The sequence below is a fragment of the Diplotaxodon limnothrissa genome, linkage group LG18 (assembly GCF_057381915.1).
Source record: "Diplotaxodon limnothrissa isolate DT_005_m linkage group LG18, D_limnothrissa_male_GT1.1, whole genome shotgun sequence".
NCBI lineage: Eukaryota > Metazoa > Chordata > Actinopteri > Cichliformes > Cichlidae > Diplotaxodon > Diplotaxodon limnothrissa.
The window spans coordinates 12,978,112-13,005,861 of NC_140613.1; the positions used below are offsets into that span (position 1 = coordinate 12,978,112).

At 40.1% G+C, this 27,750-nt stretch overlaps 1 protein-coding gene across 1 annotated transcript; it reads left to right on the top strand.

Moving 5' to 3' along the window:
• The first annotated feature begins 5,854 nt into the window (after positions 1-5,854).
• Positions 5,855-26,945, top strand: lrrcc1 (leucine rich repeat and coiled-coil centrosomal protein 1). The gene is made up of 19 exons (XM_085377998.1): positions 5,855-6,034; positions 7,555-7,760; positions 7,930-7,995; positions 8,102-8,269; positions 15,331-15,497; positions 16,591-16,809; positions 17,471-17,664; positions 18,371-18,545; positions 19,963-20,111; positions 21,110-21,314; positions 21,625-21,764; positions 22,184-22,385; positions 22,930-23,115; positions 23,406-23,580; positions 23,966-24,129; positions 24,295-24,503; positions 24,706-24,843; positions 25,404-25,539; positions 26,832-26,945. The coding sequence occupies exons 1-19, from the start codon at positions 5,991-5,993 to the stop codon at positions 26,940-26,942; spliced, it is 3,054 nt and encodes a 1,017-aa protein (XP_085234124.1). The 5' UTR covers positions 5,855-5,990; the 3' UTR covers positions 26,943-26,945.
• Positions 26,946-27,750: the final 805 nt, after the last annotated feature.

Sequence of the window (27,750 nt, forward strand, 5' to 3'; positions counted from 1 at the left end):
AACGGAGCGAACCATATTCTGTTATAATCCCATCTGATTGGGGCTTTTATTCTTGACGTTTGGAGAGAGCTCTTCATTACTAGTACTAGTCAGGTTTTGTTCACATGTTTGTTCCAGGTCTCTCAGTCAAGAGGAGTTTGAACTCCAAATATGGTGAAGTCTTTTCGCACATTGAGATCACTAATAACTCTTAGCAAAAATGTGATCTTGTAGAAACAATCAGGTGACATGGAGTCAGTTATAAGTGCGACTCTCAGTTTTACTTTATTGGAAAATATTTTTGCATTTTATCCATATTTGTTTTTAACAAAAATCAAAATTCCACATTCTCCTGCATATCAGTTTTGAACCAGATAGGACGACAGATTGTGGCCCTGTGTTTTCCTCCATTACACCTGCCACTGCATCTCGATAATCTTTGTGTTGTTCCTCCTGGGGTGTCACTCTCCCCTATCTGGCTCACATGACTCTTACCTTTTGAAAAATTATGTTTGAATCTCGCTATTCAGTCAAGAATTCTCTATGCCCTTGTTAAAGAGTTGTCTACTAGGAAAAAGTGAAATGAATATAAGTATAAAGTCCCGACGTGCACTACAGTATAAATTAATAGGTTAGGCATGTTCTCCGTGAAATTAAATAAGCTTAAAATAAATAAATAAAAATAATAAAATAAAACTCTGAGTTTAACAAAATGTTTCAAATGAAAATATCAGGTCTGTCTCTCTGGCTTTCATAAAATGTAAAAAGGGTGGGAAAAAACAATTGGTAAGACCACCACCCCACACATGTGATATTATTTAAAGGTACGGTTGTCCTCTTTAAGAAACATCAGGACTTAGAAGAGTGGTAAGTAGAGTATGAGAGCTACAAGTGAACACTAAATGTACACTATGGTGTGTTAAAATAAATTAGAGGGCCGTCAGGGGGTTATGAGGGACATTTATAAAGCAAAAATCCCACAAATCTTGAAATGCACTTGAAAAGCTCACACACGAAGGTTAGCTTAGCTGACCTTGAAGAGCTCATCAGGGGGAGCATACTCCCCCTCCTTGAAGAGCTCCCCCATTCAACCCACATCACCGGAAAACAGCTAACACCAGATAAGGCAGCGTGGTGCAGCTCGAGACAACAGGATTGGAACATCTAAATAATTGTGCGAGCACCTTCAAAAGGTTTGTCGATTGACCAAAATTATGAACACGCAGTGCAGCAGGAGTTAATAGTCTTAATACCCAGGGATAAGCAGGGGAGCATGGCTGATGTGTTGAAACTGGAATTTTGTGACACTTAGTTTTGGCAAAATACAACTAAAATTATAACTGGCACTAATCAACATTAACCTGAAACTGAGGATTTTCGGACAATATAAATTAGACTAAACTAGCAAAGACTTGGTAAACATTGATTACACCTGGTACAAACATCAGGACTGATGACTATTGTAAATCTGGAGTCGAAACTAAAATAAAAAATAAGAACTAATGAAAATAGTAAAACGATTTGAACCCTGGTGTGGAGTTTTGCAACTCTGACCAGGAAGCAATATAAAATGGATTGTTGGAACAGTTGGCGTTAAAGTCTCTTTCGGCACTCCAGTCTACGATGGCATTGAACATCTTTAGCCGTTGAACATCTTTAGGGCGGAAAAGGGTTGGTGTGACCAACGGGTGGTTTGGCTTGTTGTAAGTATATTTTGAGATCAGGTGGCTCTGGATAGACCAGTTACCAGGTCTTGGAAAGAGGACAGACTCATTAAATGAGAAGAAGGAAGTTCCTGGGATTGAAGATCCTCTGGGTGAGTGGTTGATTGAAAACATTCATAAAATAAAAGCTATCTGTTGTTATTGATTGGTAATAGATTGATAATTGGCCACATTTACGGCTGTGTTGACTTGTTGTGGACGTAGTCTGCCTCATGTTTGAGCACTCTGACTAAACAGGTTGAAAATAGACACATTAGATGAGAAGAGTATGCAGCGCCACCCTGTCAGACCCCAGTGACGATGGAGCTCAGTGATGAATCAGGTGAGCTGCATTTATGGCTGTATCATGGCAGAGTTTCCCCTGCTGTGGTCAGTGAAGAAAAATCAGGAGAATGTCAAATTTAAGAGAGCCATCTATAAACGTTTATGTGTCAGGTTGAATGGGACAAAAGGGGGTGTTTTACTGTTGTTTTAATATCAGCATTTTATTGTTGTATGAGACTTATGCAACGAGCATTTATAGAAGCTTTTGACCGTATTCTAACATTTGTGTCCCTGTGATTGTTATAACCTCTGATTAGTCTTTTATTTACAGGTGTTAGGATATTGATTTAATTTTTCTTTGCAGGGGTAATCATGATAATTTATATACATATGGCAGTTTGTTGCTCATTATAGAGTTGCGCTCAAGTTAATAAGGGTCAAAAGCTACAGTCAGCGCGAGGTCTGACTGATCTATGGTGTGGAGTGACTTCGAGCATGGAGGGCTGCACGCGCTTACATAACACTAAGATCATGTTATTCTTTGTGATTTTTATTCAATTATGTCTTTTGCTAGGTATAAGTAGTGGCAGTTAATTAGACGATATTCATTAAAATATTAAAAATACTTGAGTCAGAACATTGCACGCAGATCAACTTAATATTCTGGGTAACGTGGTGCCTGCCTCACCTTTTCTTTTAATGTTCTAGTTCTGTTGATTTGACACATTGGAATGTGTCAAAAAAGGGGGGGGGGGGGGGGGGGAAGTTGGGTTTCAACATCAAACAAGGATTGTTTGAACATTTTTATAACTTGATTTGTGTCTTTAATAACTTAGGAATGGTAAAGCTTAAGCTAATGGTGGCCCGAGAAGTTTACGGTCTTTTGTAGAGAATCAGTGAGAAGCATAAATCATTATTTATTTATCATTATTTCCATCCACTAGAAGGTCAGTAGATAATAACATTAGATTATTAGGGCTAGGAAGGGGGTGTTTTGGTTTTCTGTCTCTTACAGAGAAAGGAACAGACACCAGACGAGGCCACAGAGATACGAGGGTCCTTCGCAGCAGAGACAGATACAGTGACTGCCGAGACACCAACTGGGTCCAAGGGTCATGGCGTTTGGGCTCCAGCTAGTCACTTCAAAAGGATGAATCCCATAAATACAGCAATAACCATGAAGGGGTTGACGGAAATCCGGAAACACCAGACCAACGAGGTTCGAGAGGCTCTTGGGCAAAAGGGGGACGTCTTCCTGTTCTTTTCTGGAGGATACACGGGAGACACAGGACCCGAGGATACACAGATCGTTGTTTGAAATAGGGGCAGAATATCCCCTGATCTGTGTCACGACTGAAGGGTTGTCTAACCCCTGAGGTTGAAGTAAGAAGAACAGAGGATCACGCAACTGGACGACACTGGTAGCTGCAGCAATAAAATAAAGGTTAAGAGCTCTTCGGACAGAGGTTCTAGTCTACGTCTGAATGGTATAAGGGAACACCAAATAAAGCTGTGGGAGAACAGGGGAGTGTCATCTGGACCTGCTATCCTTGTAGTAATAGTTTGTCTTGCACCTGACTTGCGCAAACACAGAGGTCATCTTACATATGGTTTGCCCGTCAGGGGGACAAAGGACCTCAGGAGTGAGAAGAGATGAACCCGGCCACACTGGGCTACAGGGTGTTTGTGAGCTCATTAGAATAATGAGCTCATCAGGGGGAATTGTAAAATTATGATATTATTTTATGCCATGTTAGACCCCGAAATAAAGATTGTGAATTATTATGTAGTTTAAGTTGGCATTATTCTCCTGAATTAGAAGAAGGTGATAATTATTGCAGTATTTAAACTGATTTGCATTGCATTAGACTGCTGATTTATTGTGAATGAATGATATTGTTTATGATGCATTATACTGTTGAGTTATAAGGAATACTGTTCGCAGAAAGTCATCGCCTTATTTGTCTGATTAGAAGAGAATAGAACATGCTGGAGTTTTCTGCCCCATCTCAGCACGAGCAGATAAACAGGGAGCCAAGGTCGTAGCTTAGGCGCCGTGTGAGAGAAAGAATGTGAATGTTTAGGCTTTTATGATAAGATGGGAGAACCAGAGGCTATAAGAGTTTGAGCAATGCTCCACCACTTTGAGATTTGAGGCTGTCTGCATCAGTGTCCATCTCCCACGTGTGTGATCATTAAATCATCGTTTGACTCAACCCGACCGGACCAGTGTTGTTAAAGAGAAAAAAAAAAACAAATGTGTTCAGCTCAAAGCATCAGGGAGGCACTCTTATTAACCTTTTCCAAGCTTGTACCAAAGCCTGAAGCTTTACTTCTCTGTAACCTTTCACGCCAGCCTCAAACAATTTTCAAAACAAATGGGAGTAATAAGATGAAAACAAAGGTGCAGAATGATGCTAAAATTCTCCAGTTGGCTTTAATTACAGCACCCTTGTGCATTAGTACTGATTCCTAATTGGCTTTGAGATTATTCCTCCCCTCTGTCTTTTGAAATTTTTTATTACAGTGACCTTGAAAACTGCAGCCAATGAGAGATAAGGTGCCGAAGCATCAACAGATGGGATTTCTAATTCACTCACTTCATTTGCACCAGATCATCATTTTCACAGGTTAAGGAGGGCCATTGGCTGGGTTGCAGGTATAATTGGTTCTATCGTTGCTGGCGAGCAGCCAGTGAGTACAGTGATCAGTCATGCAGCGTCTCTAATATGGACAATGCTCACTGTGAGATGAACTGAATCAATCACCGGCCTGCAGAGCTGCTGGATAAATTATGACTATAATAGGGGTCAGGATCTTTATAATACATCTGTGATTAGCCATAGTTGAGCGAAGATACTCAACTTAGAGAAAGCATTGTTTCACAGGGCTATAAGTCAAGGACGGTGCTAATGTAGGAAGTTTTATTAATTATAACTTTGGGGATGCAAGCATGAAAGGAGAAATCTGTATTTAAATTATTGCTCCATGAATAATTCCAGAACTGCAAAAACTGTCAACTGTCATCAGCTTTATGTTCTTCTATTTGTTTTACATGGTCAGAGTTGGTGTATTTCACTCTGGCTGTCATTTATCACTTTCACATAATTAAGCGTATGAAATTTCTCACACGTGTATTAATTTTATTCATTTACACTTTTAACTGAGTGTATTACAAATATCACAGTGTACACTGTGATATTATGAACCATTCCTGATTAATTCCCTGACATGCCAAACACCAGTGCTTCAGATTTAGTTTAGTTTAGCTTTGCTTTCCTTCTTTGATAAAACTTCAGAAATATTTAAAGATGTGACTCTAATGCATACTGGGTGATGAAATCAGGAAGTGCAGTAAAGCATTCAAAGGCAAAGGTAGAATAAGTCAGCAAAGGAAAAGTGGGATTGTCAAGTAGGTAAAGAACGAGGAGGTGAAGGCAAAGGAAAAGGCATATAGCGAGTTGTATTTGAGACAGGACACTAAGGAATGACAAAAGGACTTGTATTGATTGGGTAGGAAGAGGGATCAAGCTGAAAGGATGTGCAGCAGGTTAAGATGATTAAAAATTGAAATTGAAATGTACTAATGAGTGAAGAGAACATGTTACGTTTCTAGAGGTGGGCGGAGCAAAGAATCTGTCCCGGATGTGCCCGTTAGCGACGTCTAGTAAACAGGAAGTATGATACGAGAAGCGGTTAGTTCAACTGAACTCCAACGAACAATAAATTTACAACACTTTGTTAGAAAATGAAGTACGAAAGGCTTTTGGGCTCTCCCAGAAGTTGCAGTTGTTCTCTGTTGATGGCCTATAATAAGTTTGGCTCCTTTGAGGCCGCTCGGTAGTCGCTAAACTTTGGCTAGCCTGCTGGGTAACTTAGCAGGATTGTTCAGAGGATGTGTTCGTCGACTTTTTTTTAGCGAGTTTTCTACGTGTTTAGCCTGATGTCGGTAGCGGTTCCTTGGTTTATTTTGTTAGTTAGCAGACTTTACGCGTAGCGGTGGGACAGCTACATGTCGTCGTTATGGCAGGCAAGGAGCTGAGTCTTATTGACAAGAACATAACAAGGTAAAGTTACCTATTCACAACTAACGTATCAAAATTTACATTACATCAGCTAATAAGGGACTACTATGTACCACTGACGAACCGATTAAGTCTGGCATGAATATTTACTTACTTCATGACGAGCTTTACGTTACAATTTTAATCTGATGATAAACGTGATATTTATAAGGAACAATAAGACCCCATACAATGTGAACTATAACTCATTGCTGTATGAGAATGACACGTGTGAATAACATATGAATAACATTTTGTTGACATCAGTACCATTCTTCAATTGTATAGATCTGATTCTAGATAAGATAAAATAAGATGATACATTCCTGCGAGTGCAGACAAAGAATGCTGTAAATAATGTTGAATTGCGAAATGAAGTAACACAAATATTTTATTTCTTTAAAGTAAAGCCTAGATAAGTTAAGCACTGTGGGGAAAAGGCCTATATAGGTTATTAGCGTCATCTACTTCATTATCTAGTGAATACAGATTTTAAAAAGACTGTATGTTAGGTGGACAAAAGCTTTACTACCAAGAATTCAATATTACTGTCTTGCAATATGCAGACAAACAAGTGCAAATAAAAAAGGGCTATGTGGTTGTCAGTTTTAAATTAGTTCTAAATTCCCATGTTCTGTATATAATTTGAACTTTCTAGTCACTGTAATAGGCACACCTTTTCATTGCAGGGTAAGATGCATTTTCTCCTAATTCATTGTGGCAATTCATTGTTAATATTTTGGTCCATATTGAAATGTTGCAGATGTACAGATCCACATCATTTCTCCAATATTCTGTTGTTCAGGTCTGGTGACCCTGTATGAACTCTATCCTCAATTTCCTCGAGCCCTGCTGGAATGTGATTGGCTGAGTAAATATTTGTGTTTAATAGCAGTAGGACAGGTGTAACTAATACAGTGACTGATGGGTGTATGACAGACTGAAAATCCAAACCCAAAAATATTTTAATAACAGAAACCTATTCTCTTAGCTGAAAAGCTGTAACCAGAGGGCTTGACTTTTCTTAATTTATTCGCCGTCAGGACTTGCCAGTTATTCTGTTTGATTTCATGTTTGATTGCTTTTTCAGTTCTCACAGTTTGTGTAAAGACTATAACTCGCGAATATGGAGAGAATAGAAGTACAAGTAGAATCATCAGTCAACTGAGAGACACTTAGGCAACAGAAACTGTATTTGCATAAATGCCATGTTTTTAGTAGTCCACAAGAGGTTGCTTATCTGGAATATTTTCTTTGTAGTAAAATATGAGAATTGTCTTTAATGTCATTGAAAACTGAATACCCTCTAAGTTTTAAACACTTGGATTGAGTTTTTAGAATTTTCAGAGGAGATTTTACATCATTTAAAGTAAACTGTTAAGCAATTGATTAAATAAATTAACAAATTTATTGTTATTGTTATAATAGTCATTAGTTGGTACACATTTACCTTCAGAACATGTACTTATTTGCACAAAGTTTTACCTTCCGCTGTGAATCTGACCTTGTTGCCCTCTTTCTAGCTTGCTAGATATTCCCCTGATACCCACTGTAGCGTCACTTAATCTGCACTGCAATCACATCCCGAGGATCAAGGGCCTGACCTCAGCTTGGCACCTGCGACACTTAGACCTTTCCTCCAATTGCATTTCTAAGATTGAGGGTCTGAGTTCCCTCACTTCCCTGAGGACTTTAAATTTATCCTGCAACTTAATCACCAAGGTTGAAGGTGAGTCTTTAGTCACCATTTAACAGAGATAATAAATGCCTCTGCTCTCTGTGAGTTCTCCAAGTAATAATTCTTTATTAGTGGATCTTGTGTTTACCCTGACATTGCTGTCACTGCTCTATGAGCTGTAAAATCACTCAGTTGTTAATGTCCTCTCCCTTCACTCCAGCACTGAATGGGCTTGTGAATTTAACGAGATTAAACTTGTCCTACAATCAGATAAATGATCTCAGCGGTGAGTTGAATTTTGCCTGAACAGTGTTTTCTTTTTCTGCATCCAAATGAGAATGCTAACAAGTGAATGATGCTTCAATGCTGTCAATTCTTCATGCCTTCATTAGGCTTGTTGTATCTCCATGGCACGGAGTACAAGCTGAAACACCTCAGTCTCCATAGCAACTACCTGGACAGCATTGATCACCTCCTGCAGTGCCTTCTGGGAATACAAGGGTTAAGAGAGGTGATTTTAAGTCAGGATGGCAGAGACAACCCTGTCTGTAGGTCACCAGGTAGGAAACCTTAACACTCATAGACAGGAGCCCTGTTCACATCTATAACAAAAAACTGGTACTTAACGATATTCAGAGGGTGAACAGTGATTGTAGAAATACAGATTTAAAATGCAGAGAGAACGGAAGCAACAAACGAGCCAGAAGCTTTGTGATATGTATTCAATATCTTATCTGAACCACAAGGCCAGCAGACACATCAGCTGATAGAGCCTGTGACCACTTCTGTATTGGAGTGCAGTTGTATCAAGCAGCTGATTGATGTGATAGCTGTACATGTTGACCTATCAGATGTGTAAATGCACTGGCCTGATGTAGGAGAACCAAACAAGAAGGCTTATGTTTGTTGGGATGGAATTTTCATTAAAACACAATGCATTGAAAACATGGTTTATCTAAAAGGGCATTAGCTCAGCATTGAAAGTCATTGTACTTGTATATTTGAGCTGTTTCCCTCTGAATTCATTTGTTTCTGTTCCTTTCATTTTTAGTACGAACCTGTAGCTATACTGAATGTGTAATAACATACGCCCAGCAAGTGCAGCAATACGTTTTCACTGACATCAATGTAAATGGCTATATTAGAGCAGCGCCCTAATGGTGCGTGTGAGACTTGCTCCTCAAGCGGAAAAATATACCAGTCTTCCATATATTTATTTTTTACGCAATTTGTTCAGTCTTTTTTGCATTTAAAAAAAATGTTTGCGTGTGTGTATGTGTTTTTTAATGGAACCAGCAGTATACAGGAAATGACTTATTTTGCCAATAGGAGCTCACTGTTGCAAAGTAAATTTGTCCCTTAAGTAGTGATAAAACTGTAGTCTGTAATTCAGACTAAATTAGCTTACTCATATTGCATACATTCAGTGTCAAATTTAAAGTTTTAAATATCTACAAATGCTGTGTTGTCATTGTTGTCCAAGTGTATGTTAGTTAGCTAGATGAAACATATCTTGTGGAAGCTTTTGTAGGTGCTTTTTCAGGTGTTACAACAGTGGGGTGAGCTAGTTGAGGTTGGTCTGATCCCAGCTTGTGTATGAGGTGCCGTAAGGGACATTATTACTGAAACGCTCTCACACACACTACTGAAACGCTCTCACACACACTACTGAAACGCTCTCACACACACTACTGAAACGCTCTCACACACACTACTGAAATTTTAGCTCTCACACACACAACTGAAACGCTCTCACACACACTACTGAAACGCTCTCACACACACTACTGAAATTTTAGCTCTCACACACACTACTGAAATTTTAGCTCTCACACACACTACTGAAACGCTCTCACACACACTACTGACACACACTACTGAAACGCTCTCACACACACTACTGAAATTTTAGCTCTCACACACACTACTGAAATTTTAGCTCTCACACACACTACTGAAACGCTCTCACACACACAACTGAAACGCTCTCACACACACAACTGAAACACTCTCACACACACAACTGAAACGCTCTCACACACACTACTGAAACGCTCTCACACACACTACTGAAATTTTAGCTCTCACACACACTACTGAAATTTTAGCTCTCACACACACTACTGAAATTTTAGCTCTCACACACACTACTGAAACGCTCTCACACACACTACTGAAATTTTAGCTCTCACACACACTACTGAAACGCTCTCACACACACTACTGAAACGCTCTCACACACACAACTGAAACGCTCTCACACACACTACTGAAACGCTCTCACACACACTACTGAAACGCTCTCACACACACTACTGAAATTTTAGCTCTCACACACACTACTGAAATTTTAGCTCTCACACACACTACTGAAACGCTCTCACACACACTACTGAAACGCTCTCACACACACAACTGAAACGCTCTCACACACACTACTGAAATTTTAGCTCTCACACACACTACTGAAACGCTCTCACACACACTACTGAAACGCTCTCTCACACACAACTGAAACGCTCTCACACACACTACTGAAACGCTCTCACACACACAACTGAAACGCTCTCATACACACTACTGAAACGCTCTCACACACACTACTGACACACACTACTGAAACGCTCTCACACACACTACTGACACACACTACTGAAACGCTCTCACACACACTACTGAAACGCTCTCACACACACAACTGAAACGCTCTCACACACACTACTGAAATTTTAGCTCTCACACACACTACTGAAATTTTAGCTCTCACACACACTACTGAAACGCTCTCACACACACAACTGAAACGCTCTCACACACACAACTGAAACGCTCTCACACACACTACTGAAACGCTCTCACACACACTACTGAAACGCTCTCACACACACTACTGAAATTTTAGCTCTCACACACACTACTGAAACGCTCTCACACACACTACTGAAATTTTAGCTCTCACACACACTACTGAAACGCTCTCACACACACAACTGAAACGCTCTCACACACACTACTGAAATTTTAGCTCTCACACACACTACTGAAACGCTCTCACACACACTACTGAAACGCTCTCACACACACAACTGAAACGCTCTCACACACACTACTGAAACGCTCTCACACACACAACTGAAACGCTCTCACACACACTACTGAAACGCTCTCACACACACAACTGAAACGCTCTCACACACACAACTGAAATTTTAGCTCTCACACACACTACTGAAACGCTCTCACACACACTACTGAAACGCTCTCACACACACAACTGAAACGCTCTCACACACACAACTGAAACGCTCTCACACACACAACTGAAACGCTCTCACACACACTACTGAAACGCTCTCACACACACTACTGAAACGCTCTCACACACACTACTGAAATTTTAGCTCTCACACACACTACTGAAATTTTAGCTCTCACACACACTACTGAAATTTTAGCTCTCACACACACTACTGACACACACTACTGAAATTTTAGCTCTCACACACACTACTGAAATTTTAGCTCTCACACACACTACTGAAACGCTCTCACACACACAACTGAAACGCTCTCACACACACAACTGAAACGCTCTCACACACACAACTGAAACGCTCTCACACACACTACTGAAACGCTCTCACACACACTACTGAAATTTTAGCTCTCACACACACTACTGAAATTTTAGCTCTCACACACACTACTGAAATTTTAGCTCTCACACACACTACTGAAATTTTAGCTCTCACACACACTACTGAAATTTTAGCTCTCACACACACAACTGAAACGCTCTCACACACACAACTGAAACGCTCTCACACACACAACTGAAACGCTCTCACACACACAACTGAAACGCTCTCACACACACTACTGAAACGCTCTCACACACACTACTGAAACGCTCTCACACACACTACTGAAACGCTCTCACACACACTACTGAAACGCTCTCACACACACAACTGAAATTTTAGCTCTCACACACACTACTGAAACGCTCTCACACACACTACTGAAACGCTCTCAGAACTCGAATTGCACTGCTGGAAATAGTTTATTTTGATGCACATGCACATTCTTTGCAAATTTGCATCATAGGATTGTTTTTTTGTTTTTCCTGCAGTATATAAAAATTGCTGTATCTCCAAAAATAAAACTATGAAGACACTCAAAAAAAATTTCCTGTTGTTGTAAACTATTTTTTGCAACTTTTTTGTATTTAAAGTTTTGAGGGATAAACCTCTTAAATTTCTCCAAGTAGAAATATATGTAAAAACAAAAACGATTTTCAATTTTTTTGTAGTTTATTGCACTTTTTTGCAATTAATGTAGTTACTATGGACTTAATGCATACACATTTTTAAAATATGGGCTATAACAGTTGTATTGATGTATAGCAACTTGAAATGCTCCCACAAATGGCACTACAGCATGTAAAAAAAAATAATATAAGCTCTGGCGGACGAAATAAATATCGTCAAATAATCGTGATCTCAATTTCAGTGAAAATAATCGTGATTATCATTTTTGCCATAATCGAGCAGCCCTAGTGTGTGTGAGAGCGTTTCAGTTGTGTGTGTGAGAGCGTTTCAGTAGTGTGTGTGTGTGAGAGCGTTTCAGTAGTGTGTGTGAGAGCGTTTCAGTAGTGTGTGTGAGAGCGTTTCAGTAGTGTGTGTGAGAGCGTTTCAGTTGTGTGTGTGAGAGCGTTTCAGTTGTGTGTGTGAGAGCTAAAATTTCAGTTGTGTGTGTGTGAGAGCGTTTCAGTTGTGTGTGTGAGAGCGTTTCAGTTGTGTGTGTGAGAGCGTTTCAGTTGTGTGTGTGTGTGAGAGCGTTTCAGTTGTGTGTGTGTGAGAGAGCGTTTCAGTAGTGTGTGTGAGAGCGTTTCAGTAGTGTGTGTGAGAGCTAAAATTTCAGTTGTGTGTGTGAGAGCTAAAATTTCAGTTGTGTGTGTGAGAGCGTTTCAGTTGTGTGTGTGAGAGCGTTTCAGTTGTGTGTGTGAGAGCGTTTCAGTAGTGTGTGTGAGAGCTAAAATTTCAGTTGTGTGTGTGAGAGCGTTTCAGTTGTGTGTGTGAGAGCGTTTCAGTTGTGTGTGTGAGAGCGTTTCAGTTGTGTGTGTGAGAGCGTTTCAGTTGTGTGTGTGAGAGCGTTTCAGTTGTGTGTGTGAGAGCTAAAATTTCAGTAGTGTGTGTGAGAGCGTTTCAGTAGTGTGTGTGAGAGCGTTTCAGTTGTGTGTGTGTGTGAGAGCGTTTCAGTTGTGTGTGTGTGAGAGCGTTTCAGTAGTGTGTGTGAGAGCGTTTCAGTAGTGTGTGTGAGAGCTAAAATTTCAGTTGTGTGTGTGAGAGCGTTTCAGTAGTGTGTGTGAGAGCTAAAATTTCAGTTGTGTGTGTGAGAGCGTTTCAGTAGTGTGTGTGAGAGCTAAAATTTCAGTTGTGTGTGTGAGAGTGTTTCAGTTGTGTGTGTGAGAGCGTTTCAGTAATAATGTCCCTTACGGCACCTCATACTTGTGTCCCACAAGGAATTGTCCATAAATCCACCCTCGTAATTGAAAGCCACATAGTTGCTCTCTCTGTGGTTTTGGCAGCTGATTTAATGGTCCTCCTTTTGTCAGCGGGATCACCTGCCTTTTCTTCAGCACGCATTAACTTGACATGCTTTCAATTTCCTCATCCATATGATGTTCCCAGAGTACTATTATTTCCAGCATAATCACTTCCTTGGTGAATGTGGACACAGTGGTCACGTCTGGCTGCAGTTTTGATATTATAATCTGGACTGAGAACTTCGGCTGCTTAACCAAGGCGGTAGTTTCAGCTTAGGGGCGAGATTTCTCTCCAATTCTTATAAAGGTGATAGTCATTGCCAGATGGTTGCATCTGGTGTTTCTAAAAGCATTTACCTTGAAGACCTGGTCATGGCACCAGCAATAGTGCTTGCCTCTAAAGGCTTTTGGACAGCTATTGAAAAGATGCTCGTTGGAACACCTTCCAGAGCAAAGAGGGCAGGGAGGTGTCTCTCTGTGACGAGGTTTTCTAGAGTGGATAGGACATCAAATACACCTTGGACAAAGAAGTCCAGTCTCTCCTAACGCCTTAGGTCATTGTTTTGAGTAAGAAAAGCATCTGGCAAGCTGCTTGGTAGCTGTTCATTCTTTGTTTAAGAACATCCCAAATTCACCTTTTGTCAGGCATTTTGCATGTATCACATAATGATGTAGATGAAAGACTGGACTGTCAACAAGGTGTTTGCTAAGTAGCAAAGAATGGATATAAATTCAGAAGAATAGGGGAAGAAAAACTCCCTTTGACACTTTGCAGACATTTAACATGTACCAACAAAGTCCTATAACACACTGAAGGAATGGAAAAATCCCAGGAAACATAATGGAGGGCACTTAAATGGAATGTCAACCATCTAATCTCAGAAGTCAGTGAGAAATCATCACATCAGCTACTATGAAAGATTATTATTGTTATTATTATTATTGTAAGATGTTCATTTTGTAATAATACTCTGTTAGTTGTGCTTTATGGTTGTGTCTCTGTTGTGTGCTCCTGGGCAGAGTTAGGCTAACTTCAGAATTGTGCGTAGTTTTGTAAGAAGGAAGACTAGAGTGCAGATGGGACTCCAGGGGGTATGATATTTTGGCTTTATTGATGGAGATAAGCACTAATGAGGTTTCCTGTTGTGGTGAACCAAAGACTATGATGTGATGTTTACTGCAGACTGGCTGTGGTAACAAGGCCAGGGTCTCTGATGGCAGGGGTGAGAGGAGATGAAAAGATGAAAAGTTGGAATTGTAACTTTGTTCCAGGTCTTCCAGGATCGCTTCTTTGGATTACACTTTATTTTGAGCATTTCCGCATCAAATGCGAGTATGTCAGTTCGCTGAATTTGCAAAAAGCAAAAGTTTGTTGTACGTTATCCAATTACAGAAAAAAATAGGTCGATACATAAATTATATATATATAAAAAAGATAAACAATTTAATTCATATTTTCCAACTGCAGTTGGATCAAACTTTAATAATAGCACCCAGCATATCAGCTATGAACAGCAGTTTTAGAGGATATTTTTTCCAATTTTGCAGAATAACTGATTTAAAACTCCCCCTGTAATGAAAGTCCAGTGAATATCAGTCAAACTGACAGCCGCTATTAGTAATGACTGTGATCTTTTAATCTCTTTGTTTATCTTATATTTGGCTTCTTCATTAATTGGATTGGCTGCAGTTAAATTAATGTAAAAAAGCTTTTCAGTGATCCTTTGCACCCATTATCCATATCTTCCAGTTAATGATTAATTCACAGCACTAGTTGTTGAAGGCGTCTCTTTTCATGTTGTTAAATACGAGAAGGCACTCTTGCAACTCTTGCTGTCTGTATGTGTAGATATACTTGCATAAGTTGTGCTCACTACCTATTAAATAGGGTACATCAGTAGTGCATATGAAGGTGACACACAAAGGTTATTCATTCAGAATGAATTATTTGATCTTTCATGAAGGTCATATGCACCACTGATGTGACATTACTGAATAAGAGACTCATGGCAATCAGGCAGCTCTAGCCTCGACAGGTTTCTCTGATATACCTGCGTTCCTATCTTACTGCAGGTTACAGGGAGATTGTTTTGCGGTCACTGCCGCAGGTCTCTGTTCTGGATGGCCTAAACCGACTGGGAAACCGATCACCTCAAAGTCTCAGTAGTCTCTGTGATATCCCCGGTCTAGAAGATTACGTGGACCTTCTACTCTCATCTGACACAAGTCACAATGAACCGGTAATTTTTTATGCTAAGCTACTATCAATTCCAGTGTAGTTCTTTTATTTGTTTAGATATACTCACCATGCTTTAGGGACTTTTGTTATTAAATCCTGTTTTATTTGACCGGAAAGTCTCTCGCCATGTGTTTGCTTTTTTGCAACTGACACAAACATAAAGTTATTTCCCAACAATTAATTTACAGCTTTCATAACGCAACAGAATGTGAGACGCATGAGAACAAGAAAGTTGTAGAACAGTTTCCACTTATTGTATGAGTGATGCTCAACTGCCTGATAGGCAGCATATCAAAATCCTGCGCTCCTGATACAAAAGAAAGAAGAACCGAGAATTTTATTGTCATACACACCACAAATAACTGTGGGTATGTTGAGCAATGAGGTTCTTACTTTTCGGGTTCACTACACAAATAAATAAATAAAATATAATAATAGATTAATAAGCACAGAAAAAATTTAATAAATAAAGCACGTACTATTTACAGAAGAGTAGAGGGTGGTTAGTTATGCAAAAACACAAATTCCATCTATCCCATCAGCTGTCGTAGGGCAGGATGCAGTGTACAGGTCACCAGTCCATCAGAGAACAGACAGACAACCATTCACATCTTTACCTTTGTCCAATTTAAAGTCAACAATTAATGCACCTCTTTGTACCGTCGGAGGAAATCGGTTCACCCGGAGAAACCTCACACAAACACTTTGTATTAACCTAAGACAAAATATCATAATTACACAGCTTTGCTTATAGAAGACCTAATTATGTAGGTCTGCTTCGCTGCAACGAGGAATATCATCGAGCCAAATAGATTTCCCGGTTGTCACTGAATTATTGGAACATAATGAATTTATGTATACTGGGATGATGAAAGTTTGGTTGCTTTACAATATACTACTTTGCATATTCATTGCACCAGATGGCAGTTTCTGTCTGTTTTTCTACAGGAAAACAAACTGCAGTAGAAGCCATTTTTCTTGCCGTTATTAACTCTTTTCTGTCTCTGCAATGAAGTCCTGTAAATACATTATAATTCGAAACCACACTTTTGCATTTGGAAACTCTGAAATAAAAGTGAAAGTTTCCGTTGCAGGTCAGAGGCGATGCTCCTCTCACCACACCCCGCATTGACCAGCTGCTGACCCAGTTTCGTCAGAGAGGTGCTACCTCAGAAGTAATCACAGACCCAGTCACACAACCAGAACCTCCGCGCACACAGCCGGTTCGCTCCACTGTGACTGATAAAGGAGACCCCGTTAATGAAGAGCGCATCAGGAAACTGGAGCACCAGATGTCCCAGCTCATCCAGCAGGTGTACACCTTTTTGAAGATCAATTTTTTGCGCATATGTGCCTTGTTGTTTTTTTTTTCTTTTGTTTTTTGGCTTTTTTTTAAAATAATGATAGTAGGAAAAGGTGGGAAAGAAAAAGTTGTACTAAATGTTAATGTAATTGATGTTCTCTTAATCTACTGCACTTTGAAGTTATTTGTTCAATATAAATTATTCATGGAGATATTTTGAAGTCATCTTTACATGAATTAATTTTTGCACATTTGGCTCTTAAATGGTGATTTATCCCCAAATAAAGTAGTGTGCAAAACTCCTAAATCACCCCTCTGCTCTTTATATTTTGCTTATAATGAGCCAGGCTTTCTTGTCATTTGTACCCCTCCCAGCTGTAAGTAGCCTATCTGTTGAACACAGTGGAGGCTCTATCATGGTTTCGGGCAGGATTTCAGCCACTGATGTTGGGGATCTTGTCCCCAAAAAAGTATATTCATATTTGACCCACCATCTGAAAAGAGTCTGATCACAGCTTCAAACTGTAAAAACTCTGTTTTTGCCTTATGTGCCATTTGTGTTAACTGATGTTGGTGTACCTATTTCCCACTTTTTTATATTTCCTAGAAAAATATAAGGAACCGGGGGGTGACAAAAAAACCCTTTAAGTATTTCTTTGTTATTTACCCAGAACCCTGCAGATAATAAATCCAGAAGATCTGCCCATTCTGTGGTGATGGTACGGAAAGCCAAGCGGGACACAGACCGCACTTCAGAAAGTGAATGTGACAGCGGGAAGGAAAACAGGAGGCAAACGAGAATTCCCAAATACCATGACAGCGTAACATCGTCGACAACCACCAAAGAGACCAAGAGATCAGAGAGGTGATTCTGCACCAAAAGAGATTTCTGGTGTCATGTTAGCTGCTTTGAAATGCCATCATGTTTATATTTGGACTCCCTGATTTTGTTATAGCAGCTGAGATCCAACTTAGCAAAGCCTAAAACTTGATGAACCTAAACTATGTGAAGACATTTTCAGCACTGGTGGGCACTACATCAAAATCAGAGAGTGTACCTCTAAGCAATGATAATCACATTCATACATTCACCAAACAATATGCAGCAATGGGTTTTTCCATATTGTTCATCATGCATCAACTTAATATTATCAGGTATCTTGATTAGGGAAATTCCTTTTACCTCCCACTTGAGAGGGGGTGATAAATTTTCCTCAGAGAGATGATATGTTATAGACGTTTCTCCTCTCTGTTAGAAATTACCGCCGGCAGCTCACTCGCATGATTAATGGCCACGCTTCTCTGGTCAACCCCCTCATCTTACTTCATCATCCACTAATGACATGTGCTTAAGATTCAGAAATTTAACTTAAGTAATCTCACAATAGCCCTCATCAAAAAAAGGTTACTTTGAAATATTACTTCAAAATTCAAAGTTGTTCAGACTTTGCTTCCCTATAAAACTCAGTAAATCTTCTGCTTTGACCTTTGTTTAGCCAGACATTAGCTGGAGGGTTGTTTAGAATCTATTTTACAGCCAGTTTAATACTTGTGATTTGTTTTATGTGCAGCGATCAGGAGAATCATAAACGGAGGGCTTCAAAGTCTGCCGTTGGATCCAGGACGAAGGCTGGTAGCACAGGGAGTGCAGAGGCAGTGAGGCCAACAAGGAAAGGACCTTTAAGAGCAGCTAAGGCCTCAGGCGATATGAAAACCAGATCCACTGAAGAGGAGGAAACCTACAGGGTACACGATGGACGGGTCACCTAGCTGCTTCTGTTTTTATTGAGTGACTGTAAAATAGAAACGGTTCTGTCCCCATTCAAAAAGAGAGTAAATTGGTGTGTTTGCAGAAACATTTGTGTAAACAAAAAAAAAAATGCAGGAATAGAATAAATGGATAATGCTTTTAGAAGGTGACAGCAGAAATAGGACCACAGTAAACAGAAGGTTTTTCATGTTTTGCTCTTTGTTTCTGAGAGCTTTGTTTCAGTAACATTGACTTTATCTTTGTGATGTCAATAACTTCTTTGTGGTAACTTTGTTAAATTATGCGCAAAATAGAGTTCAAGCCAGTAGTCCATCATCTGTTTGGTTATTTAATTTCAGTACATTTAATGAAACTCTTGGCTTTTTGTTGTGATAAGAAAACATTCGATTCCTTTCCACAAAGAAAGTTTCTATTTTTTCAATCATTTATTCAACAAAAATATCAACAGATCCAACATTCTTCTGTCAAAGTAACAGAACAAACTTCTTGTAGGCATTTCATGTAGTTCTCTACAAGTCTCTTACATTAGTTTGCTGATATTATTTGACAACCTCCATGTAAAATTCATTCTATTGCAAGAGATTAATGATTTTTCATACTTATACTGTGTGCTTCAAATGCCCCCAACATCTGAAATGATTTAAATCTGTGCTTCTTGTTCTTTGTCTGCCATTCTTTATCCTGCTGACGGGTCCACTTTTACTTCAACGTTTGGACAAACGCTCGTCTGTTATCTTCAAGCAGAATTCACAGTTCAATCAATTCCTGCAAACTCCCCAATCCTGAGGCAACAAAGCAACACCAGTCATAATATTTCTACAGTCATAATTCACAGACTCTTTCAGGGTCTCTTCCTGAAAAACTGTGATTCATATGCATCGATAATATCTGCTGCCACTGTGGCCAAACATCTCTTTTATTTGATCTGCCCGTTCAGAGCATATTATTTTAAAAAAAAGCAAAAAAAAAAAATAAGCAGTGTCATGTCCTCCATGTTTATTGGCAGATGGTAGTTGTTCTTTAATGTTTTTTTGGACAGCACAGGCTTTTGTTTCTGGCACGTATCCCATGCAGTAATTTCTAATATTGGATTTATCCTCAAAGCAGATGTAACACGAGAGAAAAATGGTGGAAATATCTTTTATTCCTAACAATATTTTTTGAGGGGTACTCACTTGTTTATACAGGGGGGTAAAAATCCTCAATGTTGCTTTCATTGTTCCTACAAAAACAACGAGATGCTTTAAATAAAACTGTAAAAAACACTTGAGCTGTAAGAATAAATTGGTATTTCAACTTAAAGAAAAAATGACTTTTTTTTTAAATTTTTTTTTAAGCGTTCAGTGTGTGTTTACTCTGGGAATTCATGCTTTGTGTATGTGTTCTGCTCAGACGATTGTGGAGGAGCGTGACCAGGAACGGGAAAGACGCTGGAAAGCAGAACAAGCTGTGAGAAAGCTAACAGAGGAGCTCAAGTGCCTGCAGACCAAGGTCAGCGAGGAAAAGGACCTTCAGAGCATGGCCCTGCACACTACAGACAGGTAAGAGGGAGGCACATTTACCGTGGACGCCTCTCATCACAAACCTCCACTTGAATCTGTTAGGCAGCTCTAAAGCAGATATCATGCTGGGAAAAAAAGCGATAATTGAACTCTTCTCTGTGGATTTTAGTTGTCAGCTTCATAATGGATCCTCATCTGTTTCTACTCTCTTCATCTTTTGTATTGGCTCTCTTGAGACCAAGGCCTGCTGCATGTCTCATTGTTCAACAATGAGTATCTATCCCACCATTAAAATGTCTCACTATCACGGTGCCATAGTCTCTTTAGAAATCATGCTCACATTTTGGCTCCATTACACCAAAAACCTTTCAAGTATGCCTGCAGTTGTCTGCGATAATAAAGCTATTTAGTATAAAGATCATTAAGCGACGCAGCCATCCTGATTATATACCTAACGTTTAAATTTCCAGAGGCTTTGATTAAATATTCCTATCTCTGCTGCCACAAGGCCATTTTACTTCTGCTCTGTACGGTCTTCGCTGGCACCACATCCTGCTTAGATAAATCTGCATTATGGTTGTAATTAGAGGCCCGATGACGCGCATATGTCAGCAGTATTACACAAATCAATCTTAACTGTCACTTTCTAATGACACTGAACACGGCTGTTACTGTTGCCGTCCATGCTCAGCGAGAGACAGATTACAGTGACTCATCAAAGCACATTTTAATAGTGGACTACTGTGCGTGAGCTGCTTCTACTGTTTTATAGTTTCTTAGTTGTCCCCTGTGTGCCTCATTTCCATTTCTACTTCCATTGTCTCTCCCATGAGATAAGATTTTGACTATACTATAGCGTTAGAGTTCTTCAATTTCAAAAGCTATCACATATTTGACACTATGGAAGGACAGCCAAGGGCATCACAGAATTGGGGAGTGCTTTCTGGTACCAATTTCTATATAAAGTGAAAAGAGAAATTCAGGGTATTACCGCGGCTTCCCTTGGACACCCTTATCGTATTTTTCTCCCCGTCCAGACTGAAAGAATTGCTGCTGAAAGAGCGATCGGGGCACTCTGAGCTGCAGGCTCGTGTTGAGGAGCTGGAGGGGAGGTGTCGATCCCTAACCCAGCAGCTGGAGCAGGCCCGCAGCTGTGAGGAGCAGCACAAAACTGCACTGCATAGACTGGAGGAAAGCGTTTCCCACGGAGAGGCGCTTAGGGCTCACCAGCAGGCTGAAGAGGTACAGATGTTCGCTTATTTCCCCTAGAACAAATCATGTTGATAAAGATAAGGTATATTCAGTCAGGCGGTGCTAATCGATGCTCGACATACAGTTTTTCTCCCATCAAAGCAAGTTTATCACACTGCTTCTGCTACATTCGATTACCTGCCGCTGAGCTCCCCTTATCGCTCTAATTTTTGATTGTAACGACGCATTAGTTCACTGATCCAGCCTGGAGTGAATACATTCAGATAGATAAAAGGATTCAGTACAGAGAGGTCATTCAGCTCTGACAGGCTGGTATAAAACATGTGCTGACCTTCCTCAGATAAAAAGGCAACAGGAACTGCAGAACAAGGCAGCAGCTCTGAAGAGAGAGTTGGACATCCAGAGAGCGTCAGTACGACAGCACAAAGACAAACTGCAGCAGCTGCATGAACTGCTGGCAGCCAGGGAACAAGAGCACAGGTACATCTAAGAAGAAGAACCCCTGCTAAATATAAAGTTCATCTTTAGATTCCATGGAAACCATTTCTGTAAAAGAGTTGCTTCTCATGAGCAGTGTGATCCTAGATAAATGCAACATTTTCTCATAAATTTTGAAATATTATAAAATGCTTAGAAATCTGGAAAAGTTTTATTATTGCTTATTTGTCATGAATCCCCCAAGGTACCCGATTGAATGCCAAGTTTCAAGGGGTTCTAATATCTAATGTTGTTTAATTTAGAAATTTGCATCTAAATTAAATATTGGATGCAAATGCAAAAAAAGATACAAATGCAAAAACAGATTACAATAAGCAGTTACATGCCTTTAGAGTTTCTGTTGACGACACAGTCTCCATTTAAAGAGGCGTTTATCCTCGTTTGCGTCATTCTTCCTACAGAAAACAACTAGAGTTGCGGTTACAACCCGGTGGGGCAGATTTTCATGATGCTGTGGCAAAGGAAGTGGCATCAGTGGAAGAAAGGCACAGCCACAGGGAGGCGGAGCTGCAGGAGAAGCTGGCAGAGGGCAGGAAACAGTACACTGCTCTGGAGGACGAGTTCCGCATGGCGCTAACCATTGAGGCTGCTCGCTTCTCTGAGGTCTGCTAAAAGATGGACCCCTGCCATCCAGATGGCCTATAATCACTGTAATGTTGCCCTGAAATTTACACTACAATCTCTGAGCAGTCCAGCTGATAAATGATTACTTTGAACACTAAAAAGTGAAATGATTGAACTTGATTTCACCCAGTTGGGAGAGACTTGGCTGATGGGTTTTTTTTTCAGCACGATGGGGAAAACTGGTATTGAATTAGGATCTTTTGCCTCTGGACAAGTAGTCTTTGATTGCCACATGGACAGAAGCTTACAAAAGGATTGGGCTCGAATCAATTCAGAATGTTCAAAAATGTAATCTCATTTTTGATTGCTACTGCTTGCACAAATTTCTGCTCTTAGTCACCCAAACTTGTGACCTTTGAGAAAAGTGTGAAAAAGCTATTGTGGGGCACGTGTTTCTGTAAAGCCATGGCTCTGAAACTGTTCTGACCGATTAAAGTGTCAGGTAATGCTCGGACCTACGCTTTGGTTAACTCCCAAGATTTCTTATTAACATTCAGTTCCACACTCTCACTTTTTTCTGTAGGTAAAGGAGGCGTGTGATCAGATGACTGCAGAGCTGATGGAACTCAAGGCAACCCTGGCCCAGTCCCAAGAGAGGGAGAGGAAATCAGGCTCTCTAGTGCAGGAGCTCACTGCTATGGTCAAAGAACAGAAGAGCCGCATCTCTGAGCTCATCAAAGCCAAGAGAGACGCTGTCACTGATCTAAAGGTGTGCAGCATTGCAGTAAGAGAGGGAGATGTGGGTGATTTTTATTCCAGCATTTCAACTGGATTTGAGCCCAGATTGCAGGATTTAAAATATTGAAATATGACTTCATGTGAGATAGCATGGGCACAGATTCATCAGTCACTGCCTTTTCAAAAACATGTTAACCCTGGTCCTGTAGGAGACTGACTACTTTGAGACATCATGAATACTGAATGGTCCAGCTGCCTTCCCATCTGCCATCCATGACAGATGGCCATTGATCATTAATACTGTCTGTCTCTCTCTGCCAGAGCCGTCTGCATTCCTTGGAAGCAGAGGTAGGACAGGACCGGCATCTTGGCCTGCAGCTAGAGTTGCTTAAGAAAGATAAGGCTAGAGTGTTGTCTCAGCTCATGGCTCAGGAGTCGGTGATAGACGGCCTCAAGGTAGAGAGGAAGATTTGGGGCCAGGAGCTCGCTCAGCAAGGTGGGAAAAATTCAGGAGAGTACTTGTTTTGCACCTTGAGTCTGCCCTGCAGTGCACAGAAAAAGCTGATAATGCAGTTTTAGCTGTTTATTGGCAATCAGTGGTGCGGGTCCTCCCTGGAGCCAATCTAATGCACTGACTTGTGCTTAACTCGTAAAATTTTGGAGATTTCCACCTTAGAGGTAATTTAAAAAGAGGCTCAATACAGTACGTGCTGATTTACATTTTTATCAGGTAAAAGTCTGCCATCTAGTGGTTATAGCCCAGATGCACAATTAGAAAACACCGGGCCAGCTTTCTTTTTTATATCCCTCTTAACGTTTGTCTTCCACATGTGTTTACATAGAGAGTTAAAGCGATATTTTGATGGGTTATTCTTTTCCAGGAGCGTCTTTGGCTCAGGACCGTGGTCGTTTAGAGGCCAGGATAGAGGTGCTGAGTGCTGAGTTGGAGGCTCAAAGGAAACAGAATGAGAAGGACAATGATACTCTTAGAATCAAAGCCAAAATCATGGACGACCAGACAGAAACCATTCGCAGACTCAAAGAGGTAGGTTGAGAACTTGTTTTACTCAAGCCAGAGGGCTCAAACTCCAAGCTAAACAACAACAAAACAAAACTTTTGTGTTTTAACCGTCATTGTTGTGCTTTGTAATCATTTATGCATTTATTCATATTATCATGCAGTTTCTCATTATCAGTCACTGCTTTGTAGTCCTTGCAGGAGCGTGATGATCAGATCCGAAGGCTGAAGGAGGAGGCAGCAAAGGCTCAGAAGAGGCTTCAAGAGCAGCTGGAGGAGGAAACAACCCAGCAGGCTGAACTGAAAGAGCGAGTGGAACATCTGAGCCTGCGCAAGGAGGAACTGAAGCAGCAGCTGGAAGACAAGGAGGCAGAGCTCGAGCAGGTCAAAAGAGTTTACAGGCAAGTACCCCAGCATAACCACAAAAAGGAAAAGGGCCTGCTTTAGGCAGAGTACTTTCTGACATTTTAGGGTAACAATTGTGTTTAAATCAAACAAGTTCCAATGTTAGTGGTGCTACTGACCCGAAGATGATCAGACATTAAAGCTTTAAGCTGTTTCTAAACCAGTATGTTTTATGCTTTGTGTCTTTCATCTTTTTAGTGAATCCACTAAGAAGTGGCAGGAGAAGGCAGACTTGCTCACTCGGCTGGAGAGCCAGGTGAAGCGTATGAAGGAGAACTTTGATTCCAGGGAGTGCTTGCTGCTGGAAGAAAGAGAAAAGGCAACAGAAGCACACAGGTATGTTAAATATCAAGTTATTCTCTCCCGGTTGTTCAGAGACTGCCCTTATCAGGGACTTTCAGTGATACTTTTGCACTGCTGCTGGTTCACTCTCTTGGGTCAGGCATGTTGAAATGCATTTTATTTGCCTTTCTTTGTGTCTAGAGTGCTGTTGTTTGGTTTCTATCATTGATTGTTGTGTGTTTGATGTTTGCCTGCCTGCTGGGAAGAACTCAGAAGAAAGATGATATATAGCTTTGTAGATTTTGCACCAGTAAGAAGTAGTTTTTAACAAAGCCCTTATGAAACTGTAATGTTATGGTACTTAAAAAGTCTCAGATGTCATATCAGGATTAGGAAAGTGTTTGAGTCTTTTCCCCATAAAGCAAGGCAAGGTGAATGCTTTTGTTGTAAATAAATGATCACATAAGGCTGCACTTCCTGTGTTAGTACTTTATACCTGTGGCCCTTCACCATCAAAAACGCAGACATGTATTTTTCCCAAGGCAGCATTTGGAGAGCATCCAAAGTACCACTCCTTACGCAACCTGTCACGTTTGTGTTGGTCTGTTCCGCAGAGCTGCACTAGAGAAATTACACTGCGTGGACGATGCTTTCCGTCGACAGCTGGAGTCCGTCCAGGCTGCCCATCAAGCTGAGCTTCTGGGACTTGCTAATGAAAAACACCAAAAGATAGAAGAGGCCAATCAGAAGGTAAAATGTGGGCAGCTTTCCCACAAATGTTTTTTTCTCCAAAGTGGAAGAAAGAAACTGGTATGTCTTGGTATGAGAAAGGGGAACGCAAGCGTTGGTTTGCCTCCTCTGTGACAGTTCAAAAATAAGGTGTAAGAGAGGCTGCAACGGAAGCATTTCGTAACAGACTTTAGTTGCTTGCTTCACTGTTGGATTCATAATTCATTATAAATTATGGGGAAGATTCAGTCACTGAAAAACTGAAATTCTTCTCATACTGTAACGGTTTGTTGTTATGCAACAGTTGATGACATTCATCACTTTTTCTGGTCAAAATAAAAGTCACTGTGACAACGTTAGATTAAAAAATAATGACGAGGAAAATGTTTTAAAGTAAAGCATGTTTTCTTTTGTCATACCTCCAGTCAAGGGGTGGGTTTTCTTCAGAGGGCTATGTTGTCTAACATAAAGTAAGTAAAGTGCTGCACTTTGATGTAAACGTGGTACACACAGCATTGAATGATAGTCCACAGATTTTTGTACACATTACAAATAAGAATGGGACCTCAGTCCAAAAACCAAGAAGTGAGCTTGTGCAACATAGTTTTGTTCTGCATTACATCTTTGAAGTAGTGCTGAATGACAATAAAGTAAATCTTGACACCCCCCCCAGAAAAATATGAGTAAAAAGTGCTGTAGTGCACAGAAAAGCTTTGTTTGTGTGGCACACATTCATTTGGAGTCTTACTGAATGGTATTATTGGGGGCAATTGTGGCTCAAGAGTTGGCAGTTCATCTTGTAATCGGAAGGTTGCCGTTTCGAGCCCCGGACAGTCTCGGTCGTTGTGTCCTTGGGATGTGGCTGCAATGTAGCTTGCCATCACCAGTGTGTGAATGTGTGTGTGAATGGGTCGATCACTGAATATAGTGTAAAGCGCTTTGGGGTCCATAGGGACTAAGTAAAGCACTATACAAATACAGGCCATTTACCATTTACAGATGTATTAGACTTAATCATCTCAACATAAAATATACATAATAGATAAAATTGATACATAAAATATGCCATTTCCTTTTTTTGTTGGATTGTTTATTTGTCCTTTTAAGACACCCAGGGCTGGGTTGAGATGGTTCAGCGACCGGTTCTGGCCCTCTGGTCATATGTTGCCAATGTGTGCTCTGGTCATTGCCTGGTTTTAATTGCATTTTACCCATCAAGACATGGTTAATAAAATGCTAGTTAACATACAAATGTTTTGAAAAGCAGTTTGTGTTTCTGCTGCTGATGTTGTCTGTCTGTGCTTCTTCCTCAGGTATTTGAAGTGGAGGAGGAGATGCGGCAGCTCCTGGAGGAGACAGAAACTAACAAGAGAATCATGGAAGAGAAAATGAAACGTCTCAGCAGTGTACTAAAAGACTTTTAACAAATAACGGGGTTGTTTTTGTATTTTTGTTTTAGAATAAGTTCTATTTTAGTACTGTATTATTTATTCAATAAATTCTTCTTTGATCTTATTTTTGTTTTCTGTTTCTAACCAGAGACCACAAAAGGCTAATGAGACATAATGATTTAACAGTTTGTGGTTAGTTCAGATAGAAAGAAGCTAAATTGTGTTCTTAAATACAGAGTTACATTAAGAACAATCATAACTACTCCAGTTCCGAGTAAACACAGGAAAGCACAAAACTGACTGCTTTAATGTTATGTCACTACGTTATGCAAACCTGCAGTTTTATTTAAGGCTGAAATGGTTATTAAATTACAGCTTTGTGGTCTAACTGCTCCAAGATAGGCAGGTAAACAGAAATTAATTCAGAAGGTTTTCCTTTCATTTAAAATGAAGAAATACAACCTTAATTCCAAAAAGTTTGGGTGCTGTGATGAATGTAAACAAAAACAGAATGCAATTTTTTGCACATCTCATAAAGCCATATTGTAGTCATAATAGAAAAAATAAAATACATTAATTGTTTTAAGTGAATAGATATAATATTTTAAGAAATAAAAAAATAGGATAATTTTCAATTTGATGATTGTCACACATCTCAAAAAAGATGGGCTAGGGCCATGTTTACCACTGTGTGGCATCCGTTCTACTTTAAGCAACAGTCTGTAAATATCTGGGAACTGAGGAGATCAGTTCTTGGACTTTTGGGAGAATGGTGTTCCATTCTTGTCTGATTCTAACTGCAATGAAAGGTCTGGACTGTTGGAGGCCGGTTTGGCACATG